The sequence below is a fragment of the Vulpes vulpes genome, chromosome 14 (assembly GCF_048418805.1).
Source record: "Vulpes vulpes isolate BD-2025 chromosome 14, VulVul3, whole genome shotgun sequence".
NCBI lineage: Eukaryota > Metazoa > Chordata > Mammalia > Carnivora > Canidae > Vulpes > Vulpes vulpes.
The window spans coordinates 90,263,452-90,284,985 of NC_132793.1; the positions used below are offsets into that span (position 1 = coordinate 90,263,452).

At 45.8% G+C, this 21,534-nt stretch overlaps 1 protein-coding gene across 3 annotated transcripts in view; it reads left to right on the forward strand.

Annotated features, from left to right (window-relative positions):
• Window positions 1-21,534, forward strand: part of FAM169B (Protein) — an 88,856-nt gene that overhangs the window by 28,820 nt on the left and 38,502 nt on the right. For all 3 annotated transcript variants that reach the window (XM_072737185.1, XM_072737187.1, XM_072737186.1), the window contains exon 4: window positions 20,333-20,418. In XM_072737185.1, coding sequence (XP_072593286.1) covers window positions 20,333-20,418 — 86 coding nt within the window. The remainder of the gene's footprint in view (window positions 1-20,332; window positions 20,419-21,534) is intronic.

Consider the following 21,534-nt stretch of genomic DNA (forward strand, 5'->3'; position numbering starts at 1 on the left):
AGTAGGCACAAGGGCAGCCCAGGTGGCTCAGTGGTTTAGCACCACCTTCGGCCCAGGGCCTGATCCCGGAGACCTGGGATCGAGTCCCACAGCAGGCTCCCTGCATGGAGCCTGCTTCTCCCTCTGCCTGTGTCTCTGCCTCTCTCTCTGTATCTCTCATGAATAAATAAATAAAATCTTAAAAAAAAAAAAAAAAAAGAAAGTAGGCACAACACTAGCAGGATTCTTCTATCATGGCGCACCTTTGCTTGTTTTCCCTCTGTCTTTGGGTGTTGTGTTACAGAAGCATGGGATTTTAGCGTAGGAGGCCTTCTTGTCACCTGCAGACCAAACATTGGCTGCTGAATTACCTCCCTGATGAATTCTGCTTGCACACCTCATGGGTAGGAAGGCGGTACCACACTAGGTCAGTTTAGTCTATTGTTTGAACAACCTGAATGTAAGAGAGCTGTTCCTTCTACTGATCCCAAACTGCCTCATTGGATAAATGTTATACAGTCCATCTGAAAGCAACCAATGATCATGGTTGAACCAGGGAGGATGTGTCTCTACACTACTTGGGGAAGAAAAAAAAGACACACATGGCAATTCTCATCCTCAGAAAGCACAGTGAGCCTCAGCATTGAAGTGGGCTGCTGGAAAGCAGACATGACCTGGGACTGCATTAATGGAAGGATAATCCCCCAGTGCAATTACAGCTCTGTTTTCTTTGGTGCTGCTCAGGCCACATAGGAGGCAAACCGGCACTTATCCATGGAGAATAACCGGTTGATGAGAAGGCTTGAAACCATTTAAAGAAGGCTTGAGGAAGCCAGGGCTATTTAGCTTTGGAGGAGGGAGGCAGGGGTCCAGAAACTCACGATCAAAGGGCTGTTTTAGATCATTAGATGCAGTATTTTCCAAGATGATTTTAGGTGGTGCGATTGAATTCCAGAAGGAGAAAAAGGATGGCTAATCTTTTGAATTTTATTTCAATCCTAAATATATCAAGGAAAAAGTTTTCATTTCCACTAACGTGCCTTTGATGCTTATCTAACACTTGTTCATCTTAAAAACAAAGGAAAATAAGAAAACAGTCCTCCCCGCTGAGAGCCCATAGCTAGAATTGAAAGATTTGTCTAAGACTTATTTTTATAACAGCAAATGATGCCTCTTTTGTGGTAGGGCTAATAAGGTTGGTGTATGAATCTGTCAGAATCAGGAAGGTGGCATCTGGGGGACGTGAGCTTCTAGTCTGGGGCCTCTGCATCCTGGGAAACCTGTTCTACTCTGGGACAGCTCTGACTATTAGAACATTTTTCAGGAGTCCAAACTGATATATCCATATGTCTCCTCCCTGTCCTAGTTGCCCCTACTGGGGCCATCCAGACTTGTAGGTATGACTCCTCCACAGGACATATCTTCCCAAGCTTGGGCCAGTTGCCATGTCTGTCACACATTTCTCATTCTTCAACTGTTCCTCCTGTGACGTGGGCTCCAGAGCTTATTCCATCCTGGATTCTTCTTTTATTCAGATCTAGGCTTCTCCTGGAAAATGGTGTCCAGGACTGATGTCATGGATGCTATGGTGGAAAGAACCTGGCTTTTGGAGTCAATTAGACCTGACTTCAAATCCTCTGTCCCTGGTGAATGGGGTGGCTTGGGTTAAATTATTTAGCATCTCTGAGCTTCAGTCTCCTTTTACTTAGTGGTGTGGCCCGTAGCCCAGCAGCAAGACATCACCAAGAAGCTTGTTAGAAATGCAGGAGTTTGGGCCCCACTCAGGCCTGCTGAGTCAGAATCTGTAACAAGATCCCCAGGTAACTGGCACATTACTGTCAAAGAAATGCTTGCTCAAGAACAGTGAGACTCGAGTGGTGGCTGAGAGATTTTCTCCCTCCTCTCGGATGTTCTACTTCCAGAAACTTAGCCTCAGTGTGCCATGGCATTTCAGTAGAACCAACCCAAGGTTTGACTCACCTCCAGCTAATAGTTAGGTCACTACTATACATATCTGGCTTCTGGGCTTTTTAAACACGAGCTCATTTTTTTAAAAGATTTTATTTATTTATTCATAAGAGACACACAGAGAGAAGCAGAGACACAGGCAGAGGGAGAAGCAGGCTCCTCACAGGGAGCCCGATGTGGGACTTGATCCCAGGACTCCAGGATCATGACCCAAGCCAAAGGCAGATAATCAACCATTGAGCCACCCAAGTGTCTCCACAAGCTCATTATTAAGACATGACCCTATCTTCCAAAATTTGTGGAGCTGATGTTTTGAACCTACAGGAAAGACTACTTTTATTCCCATTATATATATATATATAAACATTTATTGAGTCATAGTTGACATATAAACAAGTACCCATTTAAAGCATACAGTTTGATAGTTGTTAGTATCTTCACAGAGTTGTGCATTTATCACCACGTGTAATTTTCACTATCCCTCAAGGAAACCAACCTTCTCCGCTTATGTATCACTTCCTTCTGCCCACCTCTCCTCTTCAGCCTTAGGCAGTCTATTCTGTTTCTTTCTTTTTAAAAATTTATTCATGAGAGACACAGAGAGGCAGAGACATAGGCAGAGGGAAACATGGGCTCCCTGTGGAGATCCCGATGCAGCACTCGATCCCAGGATCCTGGGATCACGACTTGAGCCAAAGGCAGACACTCCACCACTGAGCCACTCAGGTGCCTCAGTCTATTCTGTTTCTATGAGTTTGCCTATGCTGGACATTTCCTATGATGGAATCATGCAGTGGTTTTGTCTCATTTCTTTCACTGAGCATGATGTTTTCAAGGATCGTCCATGTTGTAGATGTTGCAACACTTGATTTATTTTTATGGCTCAATACTATTCCACTTTATGGATAAACTACACTTTGTCTCTCCATTTACCAGTGATGGACATTTGGGTCATTTCTACCTTTTAGCTATTACGAATAACGCTGCTGTGGAAATTCATGTACAAGGTTTTGGGTGGATAGATATGCATATATCTTTTCTAGTCAGTGTTTTTTTTCCCTTCAAATGGATAACCAGAAGTGCAGTTGCTGGACCATATAGTAGTTTCATTTTAAATTTTTTGAGGACCTTCCATACTGTTTCCTTTTTTATTTTTAAAGATTGTACTTATTTATTCATGAGAGAGAGAGAGGGAGAAAGAGAGAGAGAGAAAGAGAGAGAGAGAGAGAGAGAGAGAGAGGCAGAGACATAGGCAGATGGAGAAGCAGGCTGCATGCAGGGAGCTTGACGTGGGACTCGATCTCCGGACTCCGGGATCACACCCTGAGCCGAAGGCCGATGTACAACTGCTGAGCCACCCAGGCGTCCCCATACTGTTTCCCATTGTGGATGCACCAATATACATTTCCACCAAGAGTGCACAAAGGTTCCCTTTCCTCCACATCCTCCCCAATAGTTGTTGTCTCTTGTATTTTTGATACTAGCCATTTTTAACAGAGATGAGGTGATGTTCTACTTTTTGGTTTGCATTTCTCTGTTGGTTAGTGATATTGAACAGTTTGTCATGTACCTGTTGGCCATGTGTATATCTTCTTTGGAAAAAAAAATGTCTCTTCATATTAAATGTGTTCTGAGACTCAGTTTCCAATATGTGGAGGGGGTGCTTTCCCATACAACACCCAGTAATTCTCCATAGACCAGCTGAGTGTTACACCGTTCAACTCAGTTCTGACACCATGTACCCAGAGGTAGCATCGGATCCCACAGGGTAAGGGTTTAGCTACAAGACACACCACATCCCCTGCAGATGGTAGTTGCAAGCCCAGATTTTTACTTTAATTTTGACCAATTGGCTACAGATTGGAGGTTCCCACGAACTTCTCTTTGAACTTCAGATGCCAATTGCACATCCAGGTGGTTACCTGTGCTTCAGACTGCCTGGCTATAAAATCAGAGTTTCCTATTTCTTCAGTTTGATTTGTTTGCTAGAGTGGCTCACAGAGCTCAGAGAAACATTTCACTTGCTAGATTTAAAATCAGCATGGTTTATATAAAAGGATCAAACTCAGAAGAAGCAGATGGAAAAATTGTATAGGGCCAGGTATGTGGAAAGGGCGAGGAGCTTTCATGTCTGCTCCAGGCACACCAGTCTCCTCGCACCTCCTCTTGTTCACTAGTCTGGAAACTCTCTGAGCCATTCTCCTTCTTTTTTTTTTTTTTAATTTTTTTAAATTTTATTTATTTATGATAGTCACAGAGAGAGAGAGAGAGAGAGAGGCAGAGACACAGGCAGAAGGAGAAGCAGGCTCCATGCACCGGGAGCCCGACGTGGGATTTGATCCCAGGTTCCCAGGATCGCGCCCTGGGCCAAAGGCAGGCGCTAAACCGCTGCGCCACCCAGGGATCCCCGCCATTCTCCTTCTTGATATGGACATGATAGATTAAATCATTGGCCACTGGCAATTGATTCGACCTCGAGCCCCCTCTTCCTCTCAGAGGTTGAGGTGATGAGATTGAAAGTGGACATGACTATTTACATCGCTGGTTCTCCTGACCACCAGCCTCTATCTTTAGAAGCTCCAATAGTCGCCTCGGTAACATAACAAGAAACAGCTTTGTCACTTAAGAAATTGCAATGGTTTTAGGAGCTCTGCCAGAAATGGGGGATGAAGATCAACTATATATATATGTTCCTTATCATAAGTCACAGTATCACACAGATCCTCTGCCAATTTTGTGATAGGATTGTTTGTTTTGCTGTGGAGTTGTAGGAGTTCTTTATATATTTTGAATAGTAACCCTTTATCAAATATATGATTTGCAGATGTTTTCTCCTATTTAGTAGGTTGCCTTTTCATTTTGTTGATGGTTTTCTTTGCTGTGTAGAGGCTTTGCTTTTCAATTTGATGAAATCCCACTTGTTTATTTTGCTTTTGTTGCCTTTGCTTTTGGTGTCACATCTCAAAAAAAAAAAAAAAATCATTGCCGAGACCAATGTCAAGGAGTCATTGTGGTTTTTAAAAAATTTTATTTATTTATTTTATGTTTATTTTTATTTTTTAGACTCACTGTAGTTTTGATTTGCAGTTCCCTGATGACTAATGATGTTGAACATCTTTTCAAGTGTTTACTGGACATTTTTATAACTTCTTTGGACAACTGTATCTATTCAGACTCTTTGCCTGATTTTTACATTGGATTATTTGCGTTCTTGTTTTAGAATTGTAAGAATTCTTTATATATTCTATTTTTTTTTTTTTTTATTTATTTATGATAGTCACACACACAGAGAGAGAGAGAGGCAGAGACACAGGCAGAGGGAGAAGCAGGCTCCATGCACCGGGAGCCTGACGTGGGATTCGATCCCGGGTCTCCAAGATCGCGCCCTGGGCCAAAGGCAGGCGCCAAACCGCTGCGCCACCCAGGGATCCCCTTTATATATTCTAGATACAAGATCCTTACTAGATACATGATTTGCAAAAATTTTCTTCTAGATGCTGTCCTTTGATGCCCAAAAGTTTTAACATTTTTATTATGCTCAGTTTATCTATGTTTGGTTGCTTGTGCTTTTGCTGTCATATCTAAGAAAACTTTGCTTGTTGGAAGAGGAAGTCCTTCTATCCAGTCAGGTATTTTACTTTCTGAAGTGGTGCATTCTTTCTTTTTTTATTTTAAGCTTCTTTCTTTCTTTCTTTCTTTCTTTCTTTCTTTCTTTCTTTCTTTCTTTCTTTTTCTTTCTCTTTCTTTCTCTCTCTCTCTCTCTCTCTCTCTACCCCATGGGGCTTGAACTCACAAACCCAAGATCAAGAGTCTCATGTTTCACTGACTGAGCCAGCCAGGTGCCCCTAAAGGTATGCATTCTTTAGTTTTTAATCCAAGTAATTAAAAAAAATACTGTTTTTTTTTTTTTAAGTAGGCTCCACACCCAGTGTGGAGCCCACTGTGGGGCTTGAACTTACAACCCTGAGATCAAGACAAGATCTGAGGTCAAAAGTAGGTTGCTTACCTGACTGAGCCACCCAGGTGCCCCTGGAAATGCTGGTTTTTAAAATTCATGCAGTTATCATACCACTGAACATACACTCATCCCATTATTTAGCATACATTTCTGGTTCATCCACAAGGGTATTTAAAGAGGTTTTATGAAATGCATGCCCAAGATTAAGAATGGAGGGAAATCTGGCTAGTGAAATTAACATTACATATGTTTAATTATTTTCCTAACACTAGCCTGGAACACTTGTCAGAAAAGGGAGTGAGGCCAGTGTATCTTCTTTGGTCTTGGTAAATTCATGCTGATTTTAAATCCCATCTTTGTTTTCTGGGGTCCTTATGGACCATCTTTTATAATTCACCCTAGACTGTCATGAAGAGGGGATGTTCAGGGAACCAGGGATAGGTTCCAAGATCTCCATCTTCCCCTCACACACTAGGATAGCACTGGTTCATTTTTGGGTTTTTTTTTTTTTTTGGTCCACTTCTGACCTCCCATGCTCTCTGAGATGAAGGGTTATAGCTTCAGAATCACATTCACAGGACTTTCTGGCCCCTGGGACATAAATTCACTGTGTCTAGAGACTTGAGCTTCTCCAAAAGTAGCTCATGAACCCCTCTTGCCATTCCACTATTTCCAGTGGCCAACCTTGCTCCTAATTTGGTGACATTCCACTTTAACAGTGAAGATGGTCCTGTGACTGTTAGAGCATCTGGCTAAGGTGTGTTCCTCCCTCCACGTTCTCCCCTCCGAGTTGAGCCAGTCTCCTCTGGCTGCTCTTCTATTTTCTTGAATGTTTTCCCAGCCAGCCCAGACTTACTCAGTGCTCCAGCCTTTCCCATGTGATCTTAAAGGATTGTGCTGGGCCTGGGGGCCTGGCCTTTGTTATGAGGGGGCTCCCATCTCTCCACTCATTCTTTTTATTTTTTTTAAAGATGTTATTTATTTATTCATGAGAGACACAAAGAGAGAGAGAGAGAGAGGCAGAGACATAGGCAGAGGGAGGAGCAGGCTTACCTCAGGGAGGCTGATGTGGGACTTGGGACCACTGATTCGGGATCACGACCTGAGCTGAAAGCACATGTTCAAACCACAGAACCACCCAAGTGCCCCCCACCCCCACACTTATTCTCTTAACGTCTGGTCCTTTCTATTGGAAGGTCTCTCTGCAAGCTCCTGAGCCACATATGTAGTTTTCCTAGGTGATCTCTACCTATTCTCCATGTTAGGAAACTTGCCAGGTTTTTTTTTTTCCAGCACTTTTTCTGACAATGATCTGTTCAATTTTTTTTTTTTTCATATAAAACCTAGTGGTCAGATGATCAGAGTGGATGGTGAAGAATGTCCAGAGGCTGATTAAAAGCAGCAATTTATAATTGCATCAAATGAAGAAGAACCGATGCCAGAGTGCTACAGAAGTTTCCAGAATAAGGGGTCTTTTGGGTCTTGCTGGGTGTGGGGAGGGGCCAACCCTGGTTCTTGGTAGGGAAATGGCAGTCTGGTCAAAATAGGGGGCAGGGGTTTTCCACTGTCTATTTCCTGGGATCTCTGGTTCTCTCTCCGGCATTTGCGCTCATTGGTAGTCATGCAGTGGCCATACAGGCTGCTCCTCTGCCCTGCAGGGCTAGGGGCTCTGTACCTGATGGAGTGCCTGCAGAGGCACAGGGGACCTGGAAGATGGTCCCCATCACCCACTCCCTGCAGTTCCACATCTTGGAGAGTCTGGCCATGACTCACACCAGTCCCTTCTTTTAATACATATATACATACATACATACATAAGAGAAAGCAGACTGGGGAGAGGGCAGATGGAGAGGGAGAAGCCGACTCCCTGCTGAACCAAGAGTCTGATGCAGGGCTTGATCCTAGGAGCCAGGATCATGACCTGAGCCGAACGCAGATGCTTAACTGACTGAACACCCAGGTTCCCCTCACACCAGTCCCCTTCTTTGAATATTTTGATGTGTCCTTTCTCAGGGCCTTCTCATGATGCCCCTGGCCCTTGGCTGCAAGGAGGCCATGCTGAGGGCAGTTAGAAAGATGCCTAGTGATGCTCTGCAGGGTGAGTAGGTTCTGGGGCTGGATACATGGGTCCTGTTCAGATCTTCAGCCCTTTGCAGAATGCCTTCTGCATGCCCAGAGGGAGGATGAATAGAAAGACAAGCTAACAAACCCTCAGGAGGTGGTTAGGGCCGAGGGCTTGTCTGGCGGGGAGGGTACTGGTTGGACAAACAGTGGGAGTGACACAGGATTGGGGGTGGATAGCAGGTGCGGGGAGGAAGGGCTGGGGAAGGCTTGGGTTTCAGCCGGGCTTGGTGGTGGTACCAACAATGCTGGGTGACTTGGAAGGAAAAATTTGGGGTGAGGGTAAGCTGAGCTCTGAAGGGTCTGTGGGACCTCAAATCAGACAGAGGGGTTTGGGTGGGGCCCTGGGGCCTGGGCACATCTTCAGGGTGGGGCACATCACTTTGTAGTTGGTCACCTGTGGCTGTTGGTCTCTTCAGTCATTTCCTGTGGCTGGTCTTCTTCGGGGGATGGTCAGCTCTTTGAGGGGAGGGCTCTTCCCAGACCCTGTTGGGTGAATTCTTGTCAGCTTCCCATGCAGGGCAGACAGATTGTGCAGGGGAGGCGGCAAGGCTGATAGGAAAGCAAGATACTTCCAGAGAAGGCAGCCGGAGGAGAGATTGTTTGCAGTCTTCACCACATGTTGACTTCTCTGATTAGAACATCTATCCCCCTAGCTCGCTTCCAGGACGTTTTGTGACCAAGCATAACACTCATCCTTCAAATTGCTGCTAATTTATTTACAGTTTTTGGTGATTGCATGTCATGTGCACCCTGAGAAAAACAAGCAGGGGATCAAAAAATGATGATTTTTTCCTGGAAAAGCATGCCCATTCTAGGCCTGCAGCGGTAGCAAGAGCCAAGGCAAACACTCGGATGAAATTGGAACTGCCACGGAGCCCGCCTTCCCAGTGGCTGTCATGGGCCGGGTGGGATTGCAACACGCCAGGCCCGAGTCCAGTCCAAGCCGACGCTGGGCTGTGTTCAGGGCAGGTGGGTGGGGTGGTTGGGCGTGGGGGGTGTGCCCCTGAGCTGCCCAGGGGGCTTCAGGATTGGGGAACCCTACCTGGGATACTCCTCACCCTGAGCGCTCTGTCCAGCTTTCTGGGGAGGGGTCAAGGTCAGAAGGCTGGAAGGGAACGTGGTGGCGGAAGGGTGCCATGAATTTCTGACCCCCAGAAAGGGACGCCGCTAGGGCAGCTCCAAGTCCTGAGTGTGCCTTAAAGGGAAAGGCCTGACCTCCTGGCGTTGGGGTGGGGAGATGAATGGGGCTTAAACACAGCTCTACTGAGCAGGATGAGCCTGTCAGTCTGACCCAATGAAATGGTTTCTGTATACTGGGTAAAAAGCAGGCTAGGCTACTAAGACAGGGGTGGAGAGGCTTGTAGGCCTGGTAAACTCTGAATTTCATCATGAGGAGGAGTAGTTGCAGGTTTTTTTTTTAATTTAATTTTTGTTTTTTAAAAGATTTTATTTATTTGTTCATGAGAGACACAGAGAGAGAGGCAGAGACACAGGCAGAGGGAGAAGCAGACTCCATGCAGAGAGCCCGATGTGGGACTCGATTCCGAAACCCCAGGATCACATCCTGGGCGGAAGGCAGACACTCAACTGCTGAACCACCCAGGCATCCCTTTTTTTTTAATTTTAAAGATTTTATTCATTTATTCATAGGGGACACAGAGAGAGAGGCAGAGACACAGGCGGAGGGAGAAGCAGGCTCCCCCACAGGGAACCTGACGCGGGACTCAATCCCAGGACCCCGGGATCACGCCCTGAGCCAAAGACAGATGCTCAACCACTGAGCCACCCAGGCGTCCTACTTTCTTTTTAAAAAATATTTTACTTATTTAATTGCAGTTTTTCTGGCTTTGAAACATGGTGTCCCCACAAGGTCATGAAACCATGTGTCCAGGGACCACCTGGTTAGCAGGCACCCTATTATGCAGCTTCCCCTGATCATGTGGATGTTGGATCTTGGTGTTTGAGCCTGTGCTTGCTTTTCTGGGTATTGTAGAGGTAAACATTGGCCCAGGTTGGGTTCCTCCTCCCATCTTCCACATGGGTGGAGTCCCACTGAAGTGGTTTTAACAGTTTGGGGGAGAAGAGTTCTGGCCAGGAATGCACCTGCTCTTCCCGGCAGTGAAGATGACTCCCCTGACCTCACCCCTGGGTCAGTAGGACCCAAGTTTACTTAAGCTAGAGGATCTCCGTGCTAGAAATGGAGGGCTCTGTTTCCCTTGGGCAGTGACGGGTGCAGATTGAAGAGCTATTCACAGTGACAGCGTCGCGTTTGGGGAACACATGTTGGCTATTTTTTGGGATTTTCTTCTTTATTCCCTGTTAATTTATGGCACTTATTGTGAGTTGGATTTAAGCATAGGGGAAAACAGCATCTCGCAAACAAAGACATGTCATTCTTACCAAGGGACGAATGGTATTTGCAAAACAGGGAAGGTCCAAGGAAAATATTTCTAGTGCCAAAGATGGAGCCATTGTCTGGGGGTGGAGGTGCGTCTGTGAGGCATCCAAGTGTTTTACCAGTGCCCTTTGGGCTGTCTGCACCTCTCTCTACTTCCCGGAGTCCTGAAAAACTCTCTGTGCTTGCACTGGTCCAGCCTGGGGCTTTAAGATTCCCTTTCTAGATGGACTAGCTTTGATGAGGGTTTCTTTCTGCCCCACCACCCCACAGTCCAGGATCTACGCACCCCATCTTGTCCCCCTTCCTTGAGTTAAGATCTAGATGCATGAAAACAAAATTGCTTAAGGCAAGAAAGGCCTGAGAACCACAGGGAGGCTGTTGCAAATCTGCTGCAAACCAGATGTTTCTCTCTCCATGGCAGAGAGGCGCCCAAGTTCATGGGGCATCTGGGGAAGTGTTTTCCTTTAAGGAAGACATCTGTATGGGAATGGTAGCCCGAGTAATGCGATGTGACAGTTGCTATGTCAACTTGCGGATTTTTTCCCCTCCCCTTAAATTATTGACCGGCTTGGTCAATGTTGCATAAAAGTCATGCAATGCCTTGGAATGTGTTTATGTGCTGTCCTCTGCCAGAACTTTTCAGCGTTCTTTTTTTTTTTTTTTTTTTTTCCCTATGTGTATTTTGCTTTTGGGAAGATGGCCTGTCACTTTGGTTTAACTATGCCCTTTTTTGGCAGAACTGCTTATTTCTTAGATTTGTAACAGGGCAATTGATGGCAGCTTAGACTCCAGGGGAGCCATCAAGGTGGGGCAGGGGGTGGGCAGTGGTGGGGGCGGCCTTAAAGCCCTTTCCGTTGTGATTGAAGAAGTGTAGACCAGGGACCAGGACATGAACAACCTGCAGTCAGTGTGAGGAGGTAAGACGAGTGTGTGTAAACCCTTCTGCCACGGTTCCCAGGATGCTATGGGGGCAGGGACCTGCTCTGCATCTCTGCTCAGCTGTGGGCTGCGTCTCCAGCTGCCTGCTGGCTGCCCTGACCTCGCTGTCTCTAACAGGCATTTCAAAACTGAGACTTTCACGTCTCCATCGCTTTGTCTTCACTACTGCCTGGTGAAAGCACCTGTGTCTTTCACTCAGGCTTGAGAGCTGGCTGCCACCCGAGCCTCCCCTGCATCTTCTGCCTTAGACCAGTCGGAGTCCCAGGAGTGTTTAATCTCCCCTGGGCATCTCCCTCCACACCAGCAGGACACTGCTGCTGTCAGCTCCGCTCACTTCTCGCCTGGATCACCGCAGCCTCCCATTGTCCTCCCTGCCTCCAGCCTCACCTGAAACCACTCACTACACTCAGTGAGATCCTTCTCACTGGGCAAGGACAGGAACTGTAGTGCCCCAAGGCTGAAGGTGTAGCCTTTCCAGCATGCTTCTCCTTTTTAACTTCAAAAGGTCTAATTCCTCCTACCTGGGCATAACCCAGCTGTTCTCTTTCTAAAACACCACTGTGATCAAGTCTCTCATTGGTCAGACTCTTCCAGAGACTTCTTATGAAGCTCATAACTAAAGCCTGGTCCTCACAGCCCGCAGCTGTAAAGCCTAGTCTGGCTCAGGCCTTTTACTAGCTCTCTGCCCCAGCCTTCCAGAAAGACTGCAGTGGTCTGAATGTTTGTGTCCCCCCCCGCTGTAAATTCATCTGTTGAAATCTAAACCCCAATGTGATAACATTAAGAAGTGGGGCTTTGGGGAGACGCTCCATCCTCATGAATGGGAATCAGTGCCCTTACCAAAGAGACCCCAGAAGGCTCCCTTGCCCCTTCTGCAACATGAGGACACACCAAGAGAGGTGAACAGTCTGTAACCTGGAAGCGGGCTCTCACCATGACCTGCTCCTGCAACACCCTGATCTCAGACTTCCAGAACTGTGAGAAATATGTTTCTGCTGTTCAAAAGCCTATGCAGGTCTATGATTTTTTCTCATAGCAGCCCAAATGGATGACTGTATAGCCCCTAAGTGGGTGCATGATTGCTGCTCATGTCTTGGAGGCACTGGTCATGGTGTGTGTGGTCATGGCCTGGTCACCTGTGTTGGCCCTACTGGTGCCGAGTATGGTGCCTGGCACTTGTCAGTGCTGAATGAATGGCAGACCCTTTCCCATCCCGAAGTGCCAAATGAAATCCTAAAGTATCCACTATGGTAAGGTTTTTCGGTGCTGGTCTCTCCATTCTTTTTTTTTTTTTTTTTTTAAAGATTTTATTTATTTGTTCCTGAGAAACACAGAGAGAGGCAGAGACAAGGCAGGGGGAGAAGCAGGCTCCTGCAGGGAGCCCGATAAGGGACTCGATCTCAGGACCCCAGGATCACGACCTGAGCCAAAGACCAGGTGCCCCTGGTCTCTCTATTCTTGTCACAATGTCTTGGCTTGTCTGTTCCTCACCTTTCATTTCTCTCTTTCTGACTCCATCTCCTTTCACTCCTCCTCTCCTCTCCCTGGCCCTGTCCTCTTGGCTCTCTGTCCATTCCTTCACCTGGAGGGGGCATGGAGCCTCTGGAACCAGTAGGACTCCATTCACATCCAGTCCTAGAGCTGCTGTTTATAGGCACAGGACAGTGAGCAGATTTCTCAGCTCCTCTGAGCCTCACTTGGAACACAAGAGTCAGCTGTGGCAAGCATGAACTTAGATGCTGCCCTTGGTGTTGTGCCAGATGAGAGGTGAGTGCTTGCACCTGTGGTTGTGGTAAGTGTTATTGTTTTCAAGCTGCAACTGGATCATGTCCCTTATTTCTCCAAAGCATGGTGGCTGGCGGTGGTCTACAGAGTGCATCTGGTCCTAGAGTCCTCCCTGACTGGCCTCCTCCCTGCTCCCTACACGTTCAGCCATGGGGCACTACAGTTCCTGTCCTTGCCCAGCTTGCTGTGTGCTCTCACATCTCTGAGGCTCTGTCACTTACCCCACCTGGAGTCCCCTTTCCTGTCTCAGGTACCTTCTATGGAAGACTCACCCGGCCCCTCAGGGGGAATGCCTGCTTCTTCCTCTCTGCTGTCCCTCAGCAAACAGCCTTGACCTGATTCTACTTTATTCTGCTTCGTGTCCCAGGCAATGTCTCTTCCTTTTGAGTTGTCAATGTTTAAGCCAGAGTCTAAATTTGATTCCTTGAGTGGATTTATTATGTACTTTGCAGGTAACAGCGACTCAACACATGGGTTCAGTGAGTGGCATGTGCTTCAGAATTGTGACCTTTGTGGGAGTCCGTGTACCACTTGGGCGTGCCCTGCTGATATGCTCTGTGCTGGAGCAGACGAGGAGGGATGGCATGCACAACCACAGGTGCCAGTGTGGTCCTCCAGGATGTTGCTAATCCATCACAGTGCTCCTTCCTCCTTGCTGAATGGGAATGTGGCCTCAAAATCCTTCTTGGGGAAGCTCCCCTTGGTCATAGCCCATCCTCCCAAGGTGACAGGTGATAAGCAGCTCTCCCTGACCTGTGCTATGGAAAAATCATGTCAGCTTCTTTTTTTTTTTAAGATTTTTTATTTATTCATTCATGATAGACACAGAGAGGGAGAGAGAGAGGCAGAGACACAGGCAGAGGGAGAAGCAGGCTCCATACAGGGAGCCCGACATGGGACTCAATCCCGGGTCTCCAGGATCACACCCCAGGCTGAAGGTGGCACCAAACTGCTGAGCCACCAGGGCTGCCCTCATGTCAGCTTCTTAACAATGATTGCTTTGTATCTTCATTATAAAAAGCATATTTAAATAAAAAAATAATTTATTTCCTTTAATAAATCTGAGTAGACAAGATGAAAGGTTTAAAAATTTTGTTGGGGGCACCTGTTCAGTGGTTGAACATCTGCCTTTGGCTCAAGTCGTGATCCTGGGGTCCTGGAATCAAGTCCTGCATCAGGCTCCCTGCAGGGAACCTGCTTCTCCCTCTGCCTGTGTCTCTGCCCCTCTCTCTGTGTCTCTCATGAATAAATAAAATTAAAAAAAATTTTGTTGGGAGGTACGGGGTTGGTTAAAGTGTGTGTCCTGATCAAGCATGGTGCGTGCCACAGCCTTGGAAGGAAAAACCGAGGGACATAGTGGTCAGCTTAACACTCCCTGATAGAAAAAGGAGCAGTCATGAGAAGATGTGGTGGGTAGAAACTTATCTCCACTTGAGGGAGCAGACAGGATAGCAGTGGTCAAGCTGGGGAAAGAAAGACAGACATTTCCGTGCAAACCAGAGCAGAAAGTTTGGGAGTTCCCAGGAAGAAACGGGAGTGTTATGAAGCAATTTCCATTGTCTCACTGACAAAAGCCAACAAGTAACAAAGGGCTTTTCATACTACTTCGAAATCCCAGAGCACCAATTGGAGAAGTGGAGGAAGTTTCTGGAAACTGACACTGACAAGCTTCAAACATCTTAGGAAAGGCAGTTTGGTGAGGTGAACTCTTTGACCTAACCTGCATAGTGACAGGTGAGAGGATGTTGTGGTCTCCACTTGACAGTGGGGGACTTAAGTCTGGGGCATGGGGTTTAAGGTCACATAACTAGTAACTCGAGAAGCCAGAATTTGAACCCCATCTGGTTCTGAAGTCTGTCTTTTTCCTACACAGGTGCATAGGGTTGTATCTAAATATTTCATGTCCTCTTGCTTTCCGCTAGCAGTAAAGTCTGTTAGAGATTGGTAAATGAATGAAGCTTAGAGTTTGTTGAGATGGTGTTTGTGAAGGGTGAGTGGTCTGTGTCTAGCTTCATTTTTATGTATGATGTCCAGTTGTTCCAGCAACATATGTTGGAAAGACTTTGTTTCATTGTTTTGCCTTTGCTCCTTTATCAAAGATCAGTTGACTATATTTATGGGCTTTCCATTCTGTTCCATTGATCTTTTTGTCTCTTCTTTCGCTAAACCACACTGTCTTCATTACTGTAGCTTTATAGTAAGTCTTGACATTGAATAGTGTCTTTCCTTCAAATTTGTTCTCCTTCAGTCTTGTGTTGGCTATTGTAGGTCTTTTGCCTCTCTATATAAACTTTAGAATCAGTGTGTTTATATCCACAAAATAACTCGTTGGTATTTTGATTGGGATTGCACTGAATCAATAGATCAAATTGGGAAGAACTGACATGATGACAATATCAAGTCGTCTTATCTGTGAGCATACAATATCTCATTATTTAGTCCTTTGATTTTGTTTTTCAGTGTTTTGTAATTTTCCTCATAGATCTCGTAGATATTTTGTTAGATTTATGCCCAATATTTCATTATTTGGGGTGCTGATGTAAATGGTTTTGTGTTTTTAATTTCAGATTCCACTTATTCATTGCTGGTATATGGGAAAGCAGTTGGTTTTTGTATATTAGCTTTGTGTTCTGAAAACTTGCTGTAATCAACGTTTGCAGCCCTATCTTTCCATTGTTTGGTCTCATTCTAGCTATTCTTGCTGTTTGAGATGCCCTGAGTGTGGCCTTGGACCTTGGACCTTGTAGGGTTCTGTGCTTCTGCTTACAGGTTACCCTGCCTGTAGCGCCCTTGCCTATTGTCTCTGCCTGTGGAAACCTTACCCATCGATCTAGAACCCAAGCTGTCTGAAATCCTAGGGGATGTTTTCCCAACACCTCCACAGAATTGCCTCTTTCCTCTGGGTCCTGGTGACACGTTGGCTCCTATCTTGAGTCCAGTACCTTTAATGCACTGGCCTGTACTGGAGCAGCTTGTTTACTGCTCATTCTCTTCCTCTGCAGGCTGCGAACTCCCAATGGCAAGGATGGGGACTTATTCATCAGCCACTGAGGGCCCAGGACAGACAGCACTATTCATGTGTTTAGGAACTCGGCCATGGGTAGTTGAATACAGTTGATCATGCTGAGCTTCCATGAAGCCAGGCCACTGGGAGTCAGCCGTAGGGACCTCCCTGTCTTAAGTTGTTTGGGAAACCTTGGAGTGTCACAGAACAGAATTCATTACTGGCATTTCTTTGTGGTCTACATCGCCTGTCACTCAGTGGGGCAGGGAAATTAAATTCATGCAGCAAGGCTGGCCTTTAACTCACAAGGCCCTGTTGACTGTTGTCACCACTGGACAGCTTTCTGCGAGTATCCAGTCTCTGCTCAGGCCCTAGATGGGAGACAGCCTAGAGGAGACTGATGATGTTTTCTTTTAAAACCACAGATGTGTGGCTTCCGCTTTCTAACCCTTGGCACTTGCTGGCTTCAGGGTCTTAAGTGATGCCCTGAGGCTGGCTCTTCAGTGCCTGTCAGACCCCAGGATCTGTCCTTTGTCCTTGCTGAGCTGGATACAGTCTCTCTCCTGGGGCTCTGCCACCATTCTGTCCTGCTGTTTCCTCTTGACGAGGTATTATGCTTCTCTGATCAAAAGCTGCTAGTTTCCAGAAGGCTGATTGTGTTTTTTTTAGGAGTTGGTTTGGAGGACAATTTATTTTAGGCCTGTTAAATTTGATTGGACTTCACCTTCATTGTTATGTATCCCTAGCAGCTTAAGATGTGTTTTGAAAAAAACAGTTCAATCTATTTTGTGACAACTGGTGTGACTAATTAATGCTCCTCAGTACACCGTGAAGCTTGCAAGGCACCACACAAATGCCAAATCATAACACGTGTCCTGTTTGAAACTGTCTTAGCAAATTGAACATCTGTATTACAGTAATATACTGTATTAGTAAATGAAACATCTTTTATTGATTCACCTTGTTAAGCAGGAAAATAATCCTTATGGCTTTATAAACCTCCTGTAAGTTCTAGTAGGTGCCATTTTGAACATGAATTTAATTGAATAAATGAAGGCAGGTGTCAAGCATTTAATTGGCCCTTCTCTCTCAGCCAGCTCAATCAATTTTGGAACTATTGTTGATGATGTAATTCACTGATGATAGGAAAATGACATAGTGAATTAGATGCTATTGGTCTTTGGGGAAGAGGGGTTGGTTGGGCAGAGTTAATGCTTAATAACTGACTAATGTCATCGTAACCTGGGCTTTCCAGAGTTTTCTTTCTTTCTTTTCTTTTCTTTCAAGATTTTATTTATTTATTCATGAGAGACACAGATAGAGAGAGGCAGATACACAGGAAGAAGGAGAAGCAGGCTCTATGCAGGGAGCCTGATGTGGGACTCAATCCCGGGACTCCAAGATCATGACCTGAGTCAAAGGCAGACGCTCAATCACTGAGCCACCCAGGTGCCCCTTCCCATAGTTTTCTACTAGAGTTCCTCAAAGAGCAGACAGAAATTGGGAAGAAAGTGGTAGTAAGCTTAACCTGATTGGCCCAAAAAATTGGTGTCAAAATATTGAGCCTAATATTAATGTTCAAATGACTTTTGTTTTCTATTCCATGTTATTTTCCTACACATCTTCAGCTAAAAAGATTTGACTGGGAAGGTGCCTCTTTTTATTGTATGGTTTCTGGACCCGTCAGGCTCAGATGCCTGGCTGGAGAAGCTGGTATAAAAATGGCAATTTTATAAAAGATACCAGAGTAGAAACTGTAGTACATCCAGACAATGGAATATTATTCAGTGCTAAATAGATTTTTGAGATCTCTAGCCATGAAAAGATAAGGGGGAAACTTAAAGGCATATTACCAAGTGAAAGGAGCCAATCTGGAAAGGGCTACATACTGTATGATTCCAATTAAGTGACTACTGGAAAAGGCAAAGTAGAGAGAGACACACACAAAAGTATAGAAACAGTTAAAAAAAAATCAGTAGTTGCCAAGGGTGGAATGGCGGTGGGAGGAAGGTGTTAATAGATGGAGACCAGAGAATTTTTAGGGCAGTGAGAATACTTTGTATGATACCATAATAATAGATGCATGTCATTACACATTTGTGCAAACCCGTACAATGTATAACAAGAGTGAACCCTAGTGTAAATTATGGGCTCTGGTGACTATGATGTATCATTGTAGGTTCGTCACTTGTTCAAACATTCCCACTCGGTGCAGATGTTGACAGTGGGGGACACTATACATATGTGTGGGCAATGGGAGGTCTCTGTACCTTCCTCTCAATTTTGCTGCGAACCTAAACTTGCTGTAAAAAATTATCTTAATTTAAAAAAACAAAACAAAACAGAAAACAACCAAAGTAACTTTGGTTAATCAAGGAAAGGAGGGTTGTCCAGCTGAGAGGCAAGAGACAGAGGCCATGATTAGATTTGCCTTTGGAGTGGCCACTCAGTAGGGATGGATCAGGAGGGGAGACTGAGGCAGGGGACCAGGTGAGCACTGTTATAGTTTTCTGTGGATGGTGGCCTGGACCCTGCTGGCATGTGGAGCTGGGGACCAGGGGATGGAGTCCATTATGAGGCAGCAGGTGGAATTAATTGATTTGGTGGCAGTGGTAGGGAGGAGGGAGAACTGACATTTGTCAGCTCTTACCAAGCACGTTTGACACACTGGGCCCTGTGGTGGGTGTTTCACACCCAGTCCTCATCAGAACTTGTCAGCCATCTCAGGTGGTAGGTTTGGACAACTCTGATGAGTTGTAGAGGTCATCTCTACAATAGGACAGAATCCATAGGCCTTGGGGACTATCTAGAGTGGGGTGGGGCAAGAGTTGGGGGAGAAGAGATGTCTCTTCTTTCTCCTGCAGAATCAGCCCTGGAGCTTCCTTATTCAAAGGCATCCCTACCACCCCTGCATGATTTGCCCCATTTCCTAACAACTGACTCATTTCTGGCTTCTGCGAGAGAGCACTGTACTTGGGAGTCCAGTGGCCCTAGCTGGCTGCCTTCAAGCTACTTTACCTCTCAGAGTGTTGATGTCCTCCTCAGAAAAATGCAGGTGACAGTTTCACTGTGAGAAGGGAAAAAAAAATCACGGAAAAGAAGTCAGTGCCAGGCCCAGGGCTGAGGGCGATAAGAAGATTCTGTGCTCGAGGGGCGAGCTGGGTGGTTCAGTCAGTTTAACATCTGCCTTCAGCTCATTTTATGATCTCAGGGTCCTGGGATGGAGCCCCGTATCAGGCTCCCAGATCAGCGGGGAGTCTGCTTCTCTCTCTCCCTCTGCCCCTCCCCCTGCTTATGCTTGTTCTCTCTCTCAAATAAAATCTTAAAAAAAAAAAAAAAAGAAAAAAGAAGGGACACCTGGGTGGCTCAGCGGCTGAGCATCTGCCTTCAGCCCAGGGCGTGATCCCCGAGTGCTGGGATCGAGTCCTACATCGGGCTCCCTGCATGGAGCTTCCTTCTCCCTCTGCCTATATCTCTGCCTCTCTCTCTGTGTGTGTCTCTCATGAATAAATAAATAAAATCTTTAAAAAAAAAAAAGAAGAAAAGAAGAGTACTTGGGTGGCTTGGCAGGTTAAGCATCTGCCTTCAGCTCAAGTCGTGATCCTGGGGTCCTGGGAACAAGCTCTGCATCGTTGGGCTCCCTGCTCCATGGAGGGTCTACTTCTCCCTCTCCCTCTTGATAGCCCTGCTTGTGCTCTCTCTGTCAAATAAATAAATAAATAAATAAATAAATAAATAAATAAATAAATAAATCTTTAAAAAAAAGATTCTGTGCTCAATGCCCTTTGATAATGTTGGATTGACTAAATAGGGAGTTCTGAGTTGTGGCACATAATTGGATTTCTTGAGAAAACAATGTAATTTTTTTCCATCAAATTTGTCAGTGTTGGTGTGTAGCATTTTTTCCCCAATAGCATCAGGACACACACATCTTGTTTTGGAGGTGGCCTCGGGCCACCTGTGAAGACTTCTGTGAAGTCCCCTTCAGGTCAGAGTGGCCACTCTGTCCTGGTCTGTGCTGACAAAGAACTAAGCTCTAGCAATAGCACCTGCTTCACCAACACAGACTTGTGTCGTTTGCACCTTCGCAGTGAGTGGTTGCATGCTTTTGAAATCGCCCCTCTGGTGGCCGGGTGGCTGCTGGCACATCATCATTTTCTCTTGGCTTTCTCTTCAGTTGTGGCTGTTTACATAAAGGAGTTCTGGTGGCCCACTGAAGATGTGCTAAGAACCTCTGATCCTGCAAGAGAAGGTCTGATGAAGGTGAGATGGTGAAAATTTATACAGATATTGCAAAACAGGTTTTAAAGTCACTAAGCTTATTAGCATGTTACTAATTGAAAGTAGCCTGCTCGGGTGGATTAGTTTTCTAGTGCTGCTCTAACAGAGTTTCACAGACCACCGGGGGTGGGGGTTGAGGGGCTGAAACAACAGAAATGTATTGAGAAATACATGAGACTGTACTGCCTCACAGTCCCTGAGACTATAAGCGTGGAATCAGTGTTCTTTCTGAGGGTCATGAGGGACAATCTGTCCCCGGCCTCTGTTTTGGCTGCTGCTGGCCTCAGGCATTCCTTGACCTGTAGATGGCCTTTTTCCTGTGTCTTCACATCATCTTCCCTCGGTGGGGTGTGGGTCTGTCTCTGTCCAGATGCAGGTGAAGCAGCTCGATCCCTGGGATCGTGCCCTGAGCCAAAGGCAAACATTCAACCACTGAACCACCCAGGTGGCTCCAGATTCCCCTTTCTATATGGACACCAATCATATTATTAGGGACCACCCTAATGACCTCATTTTCACTTGATCATCTGCAGAGACTCTTATTTCTAAATAAGTCACATTCACAGGTACTGGGTGTTAGGATTTCCAACATCTTTCTGGGGGACCCGATTCAATCTAGAATGCCCTGCCAGGAAGGAAAATAGTAATAAATGGCCCTATGGAACAGACATCTGGCTTTATGCAGATCTCTCTTACTCTCCTGAGGGTCCTCTCTTGTTTTCGTTTTATTTTATTTTATTTTTTAAAGAATTTATTTATTCATGAGAGACACACACAGAGAGGCAGAGACTTAGGCAGAGGGAGAAGCAGGCTCCACACAGGGAGCCCGATGTGGGACTCAATCCCAGGACTCTAGGATCACGCCCTGAGCCAAAGGCAGACGCTTAATCCCTGAGCCATCCAGGCATCCCTCTTGTCTTAGTTTTAAAATTTAAATCCCCATCATCTCTCTAGCGGGTAGGAAGAAAGATTCTGCTTATTATGTTCAAGTAATGTTTATTGGTACTTACTCTGAGTCAGACACTATGTTAGGTACTCGCCTATGTCCTCAGACTCTTTACAGGGATTGTCTGCTTTTAGAATCCTCAAGGTATTTCT